This window comes from Argopecten irradians, chromosome 7 (assembly GCF_041381155.1).
Source record: "Argopecten irradians isolate NY chromosome 7, Ai_NY, whole genome shotgun sequence".
In the NCBI taxonomy this organism is placed as follows: Eukaryota; Metazoa; Mollusca; class Bivalvia; order Pectinida; family Pectinidae; genus Argopecten; species Argopecten irradians.
Window position 1 is genome coordinate 35,281,948 of NC_091140.1, and position 15,604 is coordinate 35,297,551.

At 34.4% G+C, this 15,604-nt stretch overlaps 1 protein-coding gene across 12 annotated transcripts in view; it reads right to left on the minus strand.

The window, feature by feature from the left end:
- LOC138328266 (LIM domain only protein 7-like) overlaps positions 1 to 15,604 on the minus strand; it is an 84,631-nt gene that overhangs the window by 47,551 nt on the left and 21,476 nt on the right. For all 12 annotated transcript variants that reach the window (XR_011209176.1, XR_011209177.1, XM_069274984.1 and 9 more), the window contains exon 4: positions 14,428 to 14,537. Coding sequence is in view for 10 of the 12 variants with exons in the window: in XM_069274984.1 (XP_069131085.1) it covers positions 14,428 to 14,537 (110 nt within the window). In the remaining 2 variants the exon portion in view is untranslated. The remainder of the gene's footprint in view (positions 1 to 14,427; positions 14,538 to 15,604) is intronic.

The following is a 15,604-nucleotide window of genomic DNA, read 5'->3' on the forward strand; positions in this document are numbered from 1 at the left end:
CGATAACCAATAAGTTATCAATTTCAGAGCATTATTCTTATATCAGAGAATTTGTACTGACCCCATGGCCTTAATATCTAGCATCAAAGTAAAGGAATGGAATGTTATAATCTTAATTGCGTAACAATACATGCATGTGCAGCCTTTACTTCATGATAAAGTTCAGTATGAACTGGTGCACTTGTTTCTGTATCACTTAACTTCAAAACACACTGGTGCACTTATCTATATAAAACTTACTTCACCCAAAGGTTAAAAGAGGGTTGAGGTTAAAACATTAATAGACATGCTTGTATCTCTGTACCATGGCAGGGCTGCACCTCCAGGGGTCAGCTGGAGCTATCAGGACATTCCATATAGTCTGCTTCTCCAGGTGAATGATGGAAGAAGCCCATAACCCAGGGCTAGTGTATTTTATATTGTGTCACTACGCCTATACGTACCTGTATGGCCTTTCACCTGTAGTCCAGCCATATTCCACCATTTATATATTCACTACTAATAGAGCTATCAGTGGATATTTTTATGTTCTGATGGTCCAGATAAGCTTGTCCAGATAATACAGGACTATAATGAACTGTAAAGTATATAGCGATATATCAGATGATCAGGTCGATATTCTATAAAGTTTTTATAAGGACTATACAACCAGGCATTATCAATAGGGTGTATCTAGCTGGGTTTTTTTTCTGTAAATTTAAATCCCAGATTTAATCGATCTCATGTTATATTTCAGAATATCTGAAAATATGTGACCTTACAAAGGACCTAATAAAGTTACATTAGATATTGCAATTCAGAAAAGTTCACAACTTTGAAACAAAATATTAAAAAATACTAAAAATAAAACCCAATAAAAAACAAAATAAGCAGAAGTCAGAATTAAATACAAATTTTGATTCTGTGTCTATTTTTAATTTTCAATAAAAAACTAACACCAAAAAAAAACCCACTTGCCTCAAAAGATGTCTGAAAATATATTTGAGATCATGTTTTTTTTTTTTTTTTTTTTTTTGGGGGGGGGGGGATAATTGCAATTAGTGAAGTTATAATTAGTAAATTCAAAGACTTGTTCCTTACACCATGCTAGTGTGAGCCACATTTTACATAGCAGCCTCATGGTGAACTCAGAAATCTGAGAAATGACATCATCGCTATAAATATTACGCACCGTTTTATACATTTAATTTTGATGAATGGGTCTGTGAGCATTTTCTGATGCAAAACAATGTATTAATTACTCATTATGCACTGCTTAATCACTTAACAGTAAAACACAGGTAAACAATTTCTTTGTGTTGTTTTTCTTCTCCTGTCATACAAATGGAGTGTTTATACATAGCTTTAAGATGATAGTTTGACTAGTTGTTTGTGTTTCATGTCCTAAACTACAAATTGGTCATTACATAACAGGGTTTTTTTGGTGGTGAAAGATGGTTCCTGGGGAAAAAACTTATATGGCAATGACTCAGAACTTGCTATTTTGAGGTGCATGGTAATGGCATGGTAGACTCATCACTTAACAACCATCACTAGAATGTGGCTTGATAATTTTTGTCTCTGCAACATGTCTGTTGACTCTCAGCTTAAAAGTAAGGGAGGCTAATCTAGGTCACCGGTGGTGTGTTGAAACCTTTTTTAAAATTGAACATAAAGCTGTGGAATTACCTTCACATTACTTGTGTTATTTTTACTAAGGGGAGATAATTACCTTCACATTACTTGTGTTATTTTTACTAAGGGGAGATAATTGCCTTCACATTACTTGTGTTATTTTTCAATAAGGGGAGATAATTACATTCACATTACTTGTGTTATTTTTACTCAGGGGAGATAATTACCTTCACATTACTTGTGTTAATTTTTACTAAGGGGAGATAATTACCTTCACATCACTTGTGTTAATTTTTACTAAGGGGAGATAATTACCTTCACATCACTTGTGTAATATTTACTAAGGGGAGATAATTACCTTCACATTACTTGTGTTAATTTTTACTAAGGGGAGATAATTACCTTCACATTACTTGTGTAATATTTACTAAGGGGAGATAATTACCTTCACATTACTTGTGTTAATTTTTACTAAGGGGAGATAATTACATTCACATTACTTGTGTTATAACCAATTTCATGTCTTTTTTAACAATTAAAAAGTGGCGAGGTAATGATTATACAAGCATTAAGTAATCAAGAATTTTTTTTGAGTATATATTAGACATCATAATTAGTGATTCACTAGATATAATTCCACATCCATATGTTTAATTTGCATTACATGACATTAATTTGTTATAATATTATGAGACATTGAAATCTGAATAATTTAATGTATCTTAATTAAACTGACATCTGGTATCTCCTCCAGAAACATCAACATTCCTGACAACTAAAACAATAGGATGCACACCACCTTCTACACCTAATTATCATCAGCTAAATGACTTTTTACTTGTTGTAATTAAATATCAAAGAAAACCACACAGCAATGTAATTGCATTTCCCTCGTAAATCATTCAAATGATTACTTAAACAAATTCATTTATAAATATGTTTATGACAGAAGCATGTATTTACGTAGGACAATTACGAGGTTTAAACAAATGTTCAGTTTACACTGAGAACACTTAACATGGTATTTGAAGTTTGGTGAACTATGATGTCCTGTTAGGAGTGGTATATAAGGAGCAGGTGCCCTTATTCTTTAACTTACAGCATATCTACATATATATTGGTCGTCATACAGTTAAACATGGGTTATCCAGTCACTGATGAACGGCCCACACATTCAAACAAATCTAAATACCTGTATACAACAATGGATAGATATCATATCATTTTAGACATACCACATCTATCTTCGCCTCCTCTATCTGTAATAAGTTACGGTACTAACCCTAATTAACATCCCTTCTCTTATGCACAGTGTGAGAAAACCGTGTAATAGGCAGAGTCATGAAGGTGGTGTAAGCCAATAACTAACTAATGTGTGTGTCTTCTCTTTTTCTGTGAGGTATTGGATTAGAGTTAGCCTCATCCTATACTCATCGTGACTCGATATATCATACTTAGACTTACCATATCTATCTTAATTCTCTATTGATAATACCGTATTTGACCCAATAAGCGCCCATGCCCCTATAAGTGCCCCTCACAATTTTGAGGCCTTGATTTCAATTGCCCAGGCCTAAATAAGGACCAAAACCTGTACAGATATGCATTAATTTTGTCTTATTAGAACTTTTTCAATTATTAAACGCCTTGGGCGCTTATTGGGTTGAATACGGTAAGTTGCCTTACTAACCATAATTAACATCCCTTCTCTTGAATTAAAATTAGCCTTCCTACACTCATCATGTCAAGATATTTTCTATTTCTTGCCTTTTTATGTCTGCATTATTGGATGACTGCACCATGCATGTTTTTTTCCAAACTTCATCACACAAAGCAAGATTAGCATGCAATAAGTCATCAACAAGTATTCTTAAACATTATTTTGCAAAAACTGATCTTTAGATCCTGTCGCTAAAGTGAAATGCCTTAATCAATCTTCATCTTTCAGCTTTTGATACAAACTTTTCAGTAATTATACCTCTGGTTGTATCTAATTACATTGAGAATGTGGATGTCACAGAAAAGCACAGATCAAAAGACTATAAAGACTACATGGCCCGATTGTGATCGACACAGTAGAGTATACTGTACTTAGAAAATCAAAGTACTGAACTTATTGTTACATCATTTGTTTTTCTCATTAACATATAATTTTTAAGAAATTACTATATAATTATACCACAGAAATATGTCCTCGAGGGTAGATAACTCTGTAGAAGTAAAAAATCTACGGATCTGATAATTGGAAGAATTCAGTGTTTTTTTACCATAACAGTGTAAGCAAAGGTAAATACTCAGTCAACTTGTAATAAATTGATGGTTACAAATTTGATTTCTCCCAGTGGAAAAATATCCGATATAAAAAGTTTCTAGCTAACCTGAACATCAAAGCAGGGTATATCCAATTTTCCTGATTGTGCACATTTTGTTTGCTGTGATCAGGACTAAATGTCATAAAATGTTTTTAAAGTGAAACAGATATACTTGTAGTTTACCTTTCATTTACAGTACAATGTATGGCCAAGCTGGTAATGGCCTAAACCTGTGGTACAAAGGTATAACTGTGGGCTGTACAAATCCCTGTACTAAATTATGTAAGGACACTTAACACATCCTAACACAGGGTTTTAACACTCCTAGGGAAGACTAATACTTAATTATGTATCTAAATGCACTGATTTTGTGATACATGAATAAGGAATTATCACGTTAGTACAATGAAACACATCCATGCTTACGTAACAAAATTACAAAGGCTCCTGGGTTTTGATCAATTCTAATCTGGCTGCTGCAATTTCTCCTCTCCTGTGCTACAAATTTGGTAAGCGTCTCTGAAACCCTCTGTTTTAAACATTCAGGGAAAATGTTTAACAAGAGTATAAGAAACTTGTGAGCAGTCGTTCCTTTGTGAGCAAAGACTTGAAGAAAGGATAAGGAAGTGAAGCAGAAATAGACTTGGTCTGGTTCATCTGTGATCAAGCTCAATCATATTATATAGTAATAGAGCATCCAGCTAGTATTCGGAGGTCCTGGGTTTGAATCTTGATTTGTTCACTTTATTTTCTTTTCTTTTTTTAATGAAACATTTTTATCTGCATTAAGGAGAATGTATTAGAAGGGTGAAATAATATTGCAAAATGAATTGCATTGAATCTACCAGAAACATATATACATAGAGATTGGCAACTCCCCCATTTTCACGATCGGCAGATGTACCTCTGCATGTGCTTAGGGGTTTTTAGATAAACTCTTAAATAGTTAAATACAGCAGAATAACTTTGATATGTTATAAAAGTTCAGTAATTTTAAGATGGTTTGAGTACAATTTTGGATAGAAAAAATAATATTTTAACTTATGTATTAATAAAACAAAATGCACTTCCGTTTTTAAATGTGTGATTTTCGAAAAACCAGGTAATATTGCCTATTTTCATGCTTTCAAAAATCATATTGAATAACGTCAATCGGGAAACCGGTCACATCAAACCATGATATAATGTTTAAACTTTGTGTTGATGCAAAAGTATCATGTTTTAAAGATACACTTAAAAGTACATGTAGTTAGCCAAGGCAATATGCCTATAAACCAGAGGTCCTGCTGCCTCTCAAGAAAGACAAAGAAGGAGTTTCCAATCTCTATGTATATATGTTTCTGAATCTACAAATTAAAGCGGAATGATATCATGATTGCATTAAATTAAGTACAACTACCTTTAAGAAGTGTGTCACAGTTTACTATTATTAGGTTTGAAATGGTATAGAATGAATTACTCTCAATGACAAAAAATACAGTATTACGATATTTTTATAACATTGTTGTAATGGTCGTAAAGATTGAAAAGTAGTTAATGACATCGTGCTTTTTGACAATGGTGTTGTAATTCTTGTTATCGTGTAATGACAAGTCAAAAGACGGCCAAACAAAAGATGCATACATCTTTTTAGGCTTGTTCCACACCGAACACTGATACCGACCTTGTCAATCGCACAGAAAGATCGTCGGAATCTCAATTATTTAATTATCAAACACATCTTAGGTTTAAACCCAATAACAAGTTACTACTGTGTTAGAAGAATGGCATGATATTAAAGTAATTCAATTTCACAATAGAAAGATTTTATGTCCTTCAAGCATTCATACAACGCCGAAATAAATATTTGTATCTTTAGATGTTTAAATAATTGTCATTGTGTTGATAAATATTTTCATTACCATTTTGTCAAATTTTGATAGACATAATCTATTCAGGTGACAAAAGCTCAATTTGAAAGAGTAAGGCTTTCAGTGACTAATTTGGAATTAAGTGTGACTGTTTACATGCAAGATTAATTCTCAACATGCTCCCAGCCAGTTTTAAGTCCTCTCGAGTTGGACAAAAACATAATGTAAAAGTAACAAGAGGCCAACAGGGCCTGTATATATCACTTACCTGGGTGTAACGATGATTTTCACTAAAACGTTCAAATTCTACAGTATAATATGATTAACTATGTTTTATATTCAACAAACTGTATTCGACCCAACAAGCTCACAGGGCGTTTAAAAATTGAACAAATGAAAAGGTGCATAAAAAGACATTTTTGTAAACCTACAGAGTTTTGATCGTTTAAGTCTTATGCCTGGGCAATTGAAATGAGGCATCAAAAAGAAGAGGGCGTTTTTTAAATTATAGGACATTGGGGCTTACTGGGTCGAATATGGTATATCTTTTAACAACATTCATATAGAAATCCTGCTTCAGAACTAAACATGTCCACACCACCATAAATCAGGATATGGGACGATTGGTTATACTAACTTTATGTTCCCAAATGGTATTATATGGGCGTCATAATGAAGAGAGTGGTATGACAAGTTTTTTTTTCTGAAATTGAGGTCAGCAATAATAAATGTAGGTCATAGTGACCTGATTCTGATATGTGACCCACCACCTCATCTACAGCTCGAGGAATTCATATGCCATGCACAAAGTTTCAGTATCTAATAGCATAGGAACATATATATGGGACAACATTTTTCTTAAATGGAGGTCAAATTAAAAGGTCAAAATATAAAAAATATAGGTCACAGTGATTTAATTTTAGCATGTGTCACACCATCTCACATATGTGGAACCCTTATACCAAGTATGAAGTAACAATACCATAAACTAATATTAGGAGATATATTTCGACACAAGGGAAGGATTGAAGGGGCAGCAGACATTATGAAACAACAGTTCACAGCCCGGCCCCTTTAGCCTGAAATCTGCTGGTGGGCTAACTATTATGATACAAAACTGTAACATGTTTACAAAATGGTCCAATATATATCCAACATTGTATATAAACTGACACCCATCCTCAAATTAAATCTGAATTTTATCTTAATCACCAAGATTGTTGACACATTTTCTCACATTAAAGTGCCTCATTATACATCATGTTATTTAAGTTTATAGAGCTGTACCGGTTTTATCACCTCTCGATAGTACTTAGCTATAGCGAGTGCAGACCTATATAACCTTCCAGTCAAGTAGTCTAATAGCGAGCTAAAAAAATAAAGCAAACAATTCTAGACAAGTAGCTCACATAGACATACACACAGTAGAATAATTAACAGCATTACAAAAGACATTACACAGTCACAGAATTTGCTTTTTACCATTTTGGAAACCTAGAGTTGGTCATGACCTTTGAACTTTTCCTAAGTCCTTGAAACAAAGTTCATTATAAGGTCAATTGACTAAATATGTATACTCAGACCTTGGATTGCTTTCATCAAGTACCATAAGGTGTGTGTCATTCGTGCACAGCTGTAACCTTTGACAATACATGTATGCTTTTGTGAGTAACCTTGGTAACATTCACTGTCATTTAAAGTTGTGCAAGAAGGTGGAGAAAAGTCTGAGTGCCTGGAGAACCCACTGTCAGTGCCAGGCAATTGGCAAACATGAGATTCAAGCTCAAAACCAAGAGGTGAAGTCCGGCTCGTGGAAATTAATGTTAGAACACCTTTAACCACTGCCACAGATCATTAACAACTATAGCCAGCAATATACATACTGATCATTATATGATCTCCAGTGACTACAATATGGACTGACCTGAGGTTCATTACAAACATTTGACCTTCAAGAAGTTTTTCACCAGTGACCTTGACCTCAAAAACTGTGAAAGGTTAACTGAAGTGTTACAAGATTTACTTACTTGAAGTCTCCATTCTATCCTCTCAGTAATATATTAGTGAATGAAACCCAGGAGGTCTAAAGGTAAAGCTTTAATTGATTCAGTGACTTATTCGACTGATAAAGGATTCATAACTCAAAATCTAGACCAAATACTTGTTTGAAATACCGCATACCTCACAAATGATTACTCTTAGACTGAAAAGTCACAAAAACAGCTAGTGCTTTACCAAATTTAAAAAAAAAAAATTCATATGCAAGAAAAAAGCAAATATTATCTAACCTACCTGTTATACTACATAATACCAATATATATATGAATCGGCTAAATGATAACATGACCCATGAACACCTTAATGAAAGTTTGTTTACCTGACCCCCTCATGGCTGATCGATAATGCGTAGAATTTATATAATTCACTATCAAATACCAAGACTTCAGAATGACAAAGGTCCTACGACTGGCCAAGCCATCTAATGTTTTGTTGATGGAATCAAATTCTGAAGAAACTATTTGATCAAAGTTTCCATTCCTAATCTTAGGTTACACATCTTTCAGATCTTTCCTGTAATTAATCAAAGAGGAAAGAGAGAACCTGGAAATGGAAGTTTTGTACGGCAAGCCGATAAACTCGTTTGTACACCTGGAAACTGAAAAATGTGCTGACCTTACTCACTGTCCCGTCCAGATAAGAACAAAACTCTACGACCATTCTCTTCCACTGTATAAATAATCGAGAGGCAAGTATCAAGTTTATCGTCAGGGACTACCTATATCAAAGGTAACCTTATGAAGGTTTCACAATGGCTTCCGATGTAGGTTGCCCAAATATCATACAATGTACCTCCTTTTGTAGAGAGTTAAACACACTCAGAACCCCGTAAAATATCTCTGGATCTTACGTAGAAGCTTTGTTGATTAGATTCAGAAATATTTAAAAGATAAATATGGAAAACACAGCAATAAGAACTATTTACAAACTGTATTATGATTTCTACATATGATCTCTGAACATTATACATAGAGTTGTATGCGTTTTAAAAGTTGGCTCTAGAATCCTAATTCCCAATGGTTTATGAAAACTTTGATGAATTGGGAAATGTATTTCATCTATTGATTATGAAATTTCACCAATAATCAACCTTTTAATTAACAATTATTTACTTCCCCAACTACTTTGTAGTTCAGAATTTGAAATTTCACCAAATTGGTATTATTTCCACCAATTATCAATGAAATTTCACCAATAATTACTATTTCACCGACTGGTAAAGTAACTTCACAATTTGGTTTTGTAGAAGCTCATCAAATGACACTATTAACTTTGCAATGGTACTTTGTATTGCACCATTTGAAATTTCACTAAATTGATATTAGAATCCAATTTCTATTGAAACTAAAATTTTGCACATATTGGAAAATGCTGAATTTATATTTAAGCTATGTTTTACTAGCTGTCAGAAATCTAGACAAAGTGTATACCAGCTATGTAATAGCCACAAGCATCTAAAGTAATAAAAAATGTTCTTGCCAAATTTTTTAAAAACAAATTTCCTGGTTCATATATTAAGAATGCTATTAACATGCACTTGAAGACATACCTTCTGTATGAGTATTTATGTTGATCACACACAACAAATAAAAAATATCATGAAAATGTGCATGGTGACGTTAGCGGCTTTAAAAGAATGCAGAACTGTATTTGAATAGCTGACGCAAGTTCAATAAAATGACGCTTGTTTTACTGACTTCAAATAACACACTGGCAAATAAAATATGTTATAACTACTCAATGTGTCCTGTAAGAGATTTACTGCCTGTAAAAACCGAAAGGTGTACCTCACTCCATCCAATTCAGTTCAGGCTTAAGTGTCACAGGAAGTAGATTATTACGCATACATTTACAAGTATCTTTTCAAAGTGTCTATATGCATCAGTTACCTAATTCAGTCCTGATCATTACGTTACGGTTGTGTTAATATGTATATACCATTAAAACCAAGACACACATATTAGAGGTTTTAGTAAATAATTTTATCTTCTCTGCATATAAACAGGTATACATCTTCATAATGTTCTTTTTAAATGTTCCATTGACACTCACTTTAAATTGGAACGCATTTTAAAACAGGATTTTTTTTTTTTCAATTTGCTATCTGTATTACATATAATGCACGGATCAATTTGTCATGTATTATTTGATTAGTTTTGTCATTTATTATCTCAGAAGATATATGAAAAAAAGTCAAACTTTGTCAACTTTAACTTTTAGATCTGAAAACCAGGTCTTTTCATAATTTCATTTCTCATCGACTTTAAGTTAATCTAACTGGGCTAACATATTTGACTTTACAAGTAGAAATCATTGTTTTAGTGAAATATTGCATACTATATAATTTACTATTCTTGACATCAAAAATTTACACAATCAAATTCAATAAACCCTATTTGGCCCAATAAACGCCCTCATCTCTATTAAAGCATCTCTATCCCTTTTTCACTGTCAAATTAATTTTGAACACGGAAAATATAAAAGTAGCACATGTATACGAAACTGGCCATATTTACTGGTGAATGAGCCAGGTGCTATATTTTTTAATTAATTAATTTCCATGCATTTATGCAGTTACAATCAATGGTTATTCTGGTCCTACTAACAGCTCCTTCAGGTGTTTTTTTTCATTTTTTTTTTTATATTTCTAACAGCCCTGGGTGCTTAATAGGTCAAATACAATAAACATCAAGAGATCAGCTATAAAATTTAATACATATGGCTACCATGATGGACAAACTATGTACCACAAAGCTAGTCATCACACCAATATAGGTTTTATTAGTTATATAACTTTCATATTGCTAAAGAAATAAATCACTTATGACGTCCCATTACCTTGATATCTCTGTCTACTGACCTTACCAATTATTATACTATAGGAAAAAACATTTTCAAAAAGGGATTCAATTACTTGTGATTCAAAATATCAAATTACAGGTTTTTTTGTTATATGTCTAGCAATAAAAGTTATGTCTATAAATCATTCAGAACGTTGTCTGAAAGATCTGCTTTCATTTATATTTAATAGGGCAGTTACAGTTTGTATTTTCGATTAAATACTTGATGTCTTGTCCGATACCGTCTGTAACAATCAAACTAATACCACACTATCTTTGTCCTGATCTCTATAGTTACCATGTCCACACAACATGGAACAGTCCTACATAATTAATTGGAACCTATATAAAACTTTTATATGCTATTCACAATACACAGCAGTGTGATCAAAAAGACTTCCAAGTAGTTTCATAAAACGTAAGTGTCAAATCGGCTCAAGTTTAATTAACCGACAAGCTTTAGATAGATCAAATAAATGTAACATTTAAGTTTAACCCATAACTCATTAACTGAACTTTTGTTTGCTTTTATTAAGTTTATCATATCATCCTCTGACAGTGGGTCAGAGTTTGGTACATGTGAATGATTATAGGGAGAGGTTTAAGTAAAGTCACATTTGTTTTCTTGTGAAAGTAAAGAACTGATACTGATAAATGGTGATAATCACTATCTCACTGACCTATACCAGTAAACACCCACAACATGAACCTACAGGTTACTATCAGTGACATTTGTTTGCTTTTCTCTAAATCATTGATAACCCACAACATGAACCTACAGGTTACAATCAGTGACATTTGTTTGCTTTTCTCTAAATCATTGATAACCCACAACATGAACCTACAGGTTACAATCAGTGATATTTATTTGCATTTGTCTAAATCATTGATAACCCACAACATGAACACACAGGTTACAATCAGTGACATTTGTTTGCATTTCTCTAAATCATTACTTACCCACAACATGAACCTACAGGTTACAATCAGTGATATTTGTTTGCATTTCTCTAAATCATTACTAACCCACAACATGAACCTACAGGTTACAATCAGTGGCATTTGTTTGCATTTCTCTAAATCATTACTAACCCACAACATGAACCTACAGGTTACAATCAGTGGCATTTGTTTGCATTTCTCTAAATCATTACTAACCCACAACATGAACCTACATGTTACAATCAGTGACATTTGTTTGCATTTCTCTAAATCATTGATAACCCACAACATGAACCTACAGGTTACAATCAGTGACATTTGTTTGCATTTCTTTAAATCATTACTAACCCACAACATGAACCTACAGGTTACAATCAGTGGCATTTGTTTGCATTTCTCTTAATCATTACTAACCCACAACATGAACCTACAGGTTACAATCAGTGGCATTTGTTTGCATTTCTCTAAATCATTACTAACCCACAACATGAACCTACAGGTTACAATCAGTGACATTTGTTTGCATTTCTCTAAATCATTGATGACCCACAACATGAACCCTAAGGTTACAATCAGTAACATTTGTTTGCATTTCCCTAAATCATGGATGACCTCTAACCTATTGAACCTTGATTGTGACCTTTCCCAGTTCATTGTCAAGATTTTTTTCAGCAGTGACCCCAAATGCATACAATCCAACACATTACGAGTGAGACTATAACATGGCAAGATGTTTGTTTTAGCCTGAATCAATGCTCTCTACCTATCCTGGTGAAACATGGTGTTCATCAACTTGAATATAATCTCTGGTCTCAAAGAGAGTGTATGTCTGCTCCATCCTAAAACTACATCTTATTACTACAGTTTTACATGGTCACCTTAGGGCCTAAGCTTATTCTGTTTGTATATGTGACTGATGAATTGATCGTTGGAACATGCTCAATTATTCATACTTTTATCGTTTGTCGAAGGAGAAGAAAGATTTCTGGGATCTAACAGGGGAATAGTTTGTAATTAGCATCAGCTGTTGTTTCTCTTCTCTTTTTAAACATTCCATTTCAAGTAGGCACACAATACTGTAGTACTCGGCTCATAAACATTTAATACCTTCTCAACAGTACATAACCAACACATATATTTGTACATCTTTTTTGTGTAGCTGAATGAAAATTAATCCTTCATTCTTGGGAATTAAGTGTCAGCATAGTTAAATCTACACACGACTGTGAATAATAATAATAATAATTATGACAGGTAATTTCTAATGACCTTGACAGTTTCCTTCAATACAAGTCAAAATTGACCTTGACATTGGCAATATATTAGCCTCAGTCATGTCTTTAAAGAGGATCTTAAATTGACGTTATAGATTGAAGCATTAGAAACTTTTGAAGTGTCATGCATTTCACATCCTCACCTAAACATTGAGTGAAGTTTAATCTTCTGAATTCAGGTATAGTCTACAAAACATTCTCTAGAAGCTGGGCTGAACTAGGCTTTAAAGATACTCTCGCACCCATCTTATACCCCTCTAGAAGCTGGGCTGAACTGGGCTTTAAAGATACTCTCGCACCCATCTTATACCCCTCTAGAAGCTGGGCTGAACTGGGCTTTAAAGATACTCTCGCACCCATCTTATACCCCTCTAGAAGCTGGGCTGAACGAGGCTTTAAAGATACTCTCGCACCCATCTTATACCCCTCTAGAAGCTGGGCTGAACGGGGCTTTAAAGATACTCTCGCACCCATCTTATACCCCTCTAGAATCTAGGCTGAACTAGGCTTTAAAGATACTCTCCCACCCATCTTATACCCCTCTAGAAGCTGGGCTGAACTAGGCTTTAAAGATACTCTTGCACCCATCTTAAACCCCTCTAGAAGCTGGGCTGAACAGGGCTTTAAAGATAATTTCACACCCATCTTATACCCCTCTAGAAGCTGGACTGAACTAGGCTTTAAAGATACTCTCGCACCCATCTTATACCCCTCTAGAAGCTGGGCTGAACTAGGCTTCAAAGACACTCTCGCACCCATCTTATACCCCTCTAGAAGCTGGGCTGAACTAAGCTTTAAAGATACTCTCGCACCCATCTTATACCCCTCTAGAAGCTGGGCTGAACTGGGCTTTAAAGATATTCTCGCACCCATCTTATACCCCTCTAGAAGCTGGGCTGAACTGGGCTTTAAAGATACTCTCGCACCCATCTTAAACCCCTCTAGAAGCTGGGCTGAACGGGGCTTTAAAGATACTCTCGCACCCATCTTATACCCCTCTAGAAGCTGGGCTGAACAGGGCTTTAAAGATACTCTCGCACCCATCTTATACCCCTCTAGAAGCTGGGTTGAACTAGGCTTTAAAGATACTCTCGCACCCATCTTATACTCCTCTAGAAGCTGGGCTGAACTAGGCTTTAAAGATACTCTCGCACCCATCTTATACCCCTCTAGAAGCTGGGCTGAACTGGGCTTTAAAGATACTCTCGCACCCATCTTAAACCCCTCTAGAAGCTGGGCTGAACAGGGCTTTAAAGATACTCTCGCACCCATCTTATACCCCTCTAGAAGCTGGGCTGAACGAGGCCTTAAAGATACTCTTGCACTCATCTTATACCCCTCTAGAAGCTGGGCTGAACGAGGCTTAAAAGATACTCTCGCACCCATCTTTTACCCCTCTAGAAGCTGGGCTGAACGAGGCTTTAAAGATACTCTCGAACCCATCTTATACCACGATCCTTTTTATAGGAAAACCAATCAACTATTTGAAAGTAGTTGAAATGGAATGCTTCAAAACATACAAAGCTAGACGACTCACTCTGATATCGCGCGTTGGGTAAGATCCTCCAAGTCTGTGCAGTCGAACAGGTGAGCCTCGTTTAGGTGGAAACTGTTCCGGCAGGTTTGCAGGTAAACATTGATGTTGTCCTGGAAATAGAAAAAAAAATAGGAATGTATTTTATTGACATCTAACCCATTTAATGTATTCCCAGTCACAGTGGTGTGTATTGGGATAATCTAGTCGTGCATTACATGCCAATTCAGTCCTACCTCTATAGCCACAGGTGAGTTATATAGAAAATCTACAGGTGGGCAAATGCACCTATCCTTGGGCCATGATGACGATGGCAACAAAATAACACAGCTGACCCAATCAGGTCCTGCTTCCCCTTTTTCTATGACTTCTAAATTAATTATAAGACATCATGAAACATGTCCTGGCTGCAATTGTTAAGTGTATACATTTGTATGTGAAGTCATATATTTCCAGTTTATAAAATAAAATCCTGGTTCGAAGAACCAACTAGCAGTCAGCTGGTCACAATATTTTCTTCAAATATTTGGTACAACATCCTACTCTAGCTAACAAAACTTCATATTCATTACAAACACTACATTTAACCTTCCACTGAGTTCAAAATGGCTACAAAAGTTTTTTCCCACTTTGAGAAATTTAACAGAACTTTATTTCATAAAAAGATTCATTCTCTTATCATACTCCTAATAAAATGTACCAAACTTCTCGTTTAAATAACAAACAGTTTGTCATGTTATGGTGAGGGAAGAATTTTCTCCAAACAAACATCCTCATTTTTATGTAAATGGCAAACATGGACAAATTCCAACAACTTCAAACAAAAATAACATATTTTGAATCAGACTTTAAAATAAAAACATTAATGAACAAATGGACTTTCAACAGAACAAGAACAAGTCTTATCATTAAGATTGAGAAATAGTGATCAATACATTTATGAAACGTTGATATTGGTATTGGTTACCGTAAATCTGTAGTTGAGGAGTTCTTCAGGATATAACCCATAAGACACTGAGAGAGACTACTAGTAGTTATATAACATTAAGAAAGCTTAACCACTGAGCCCCTGAGATACAATAAACCATATTTTAATTGCAACATATTTTTCATCGCTTAATTACTATTTATTCATTGATACAAAGCTCACACATGATCTAGTACCCTGATCAACATTCTA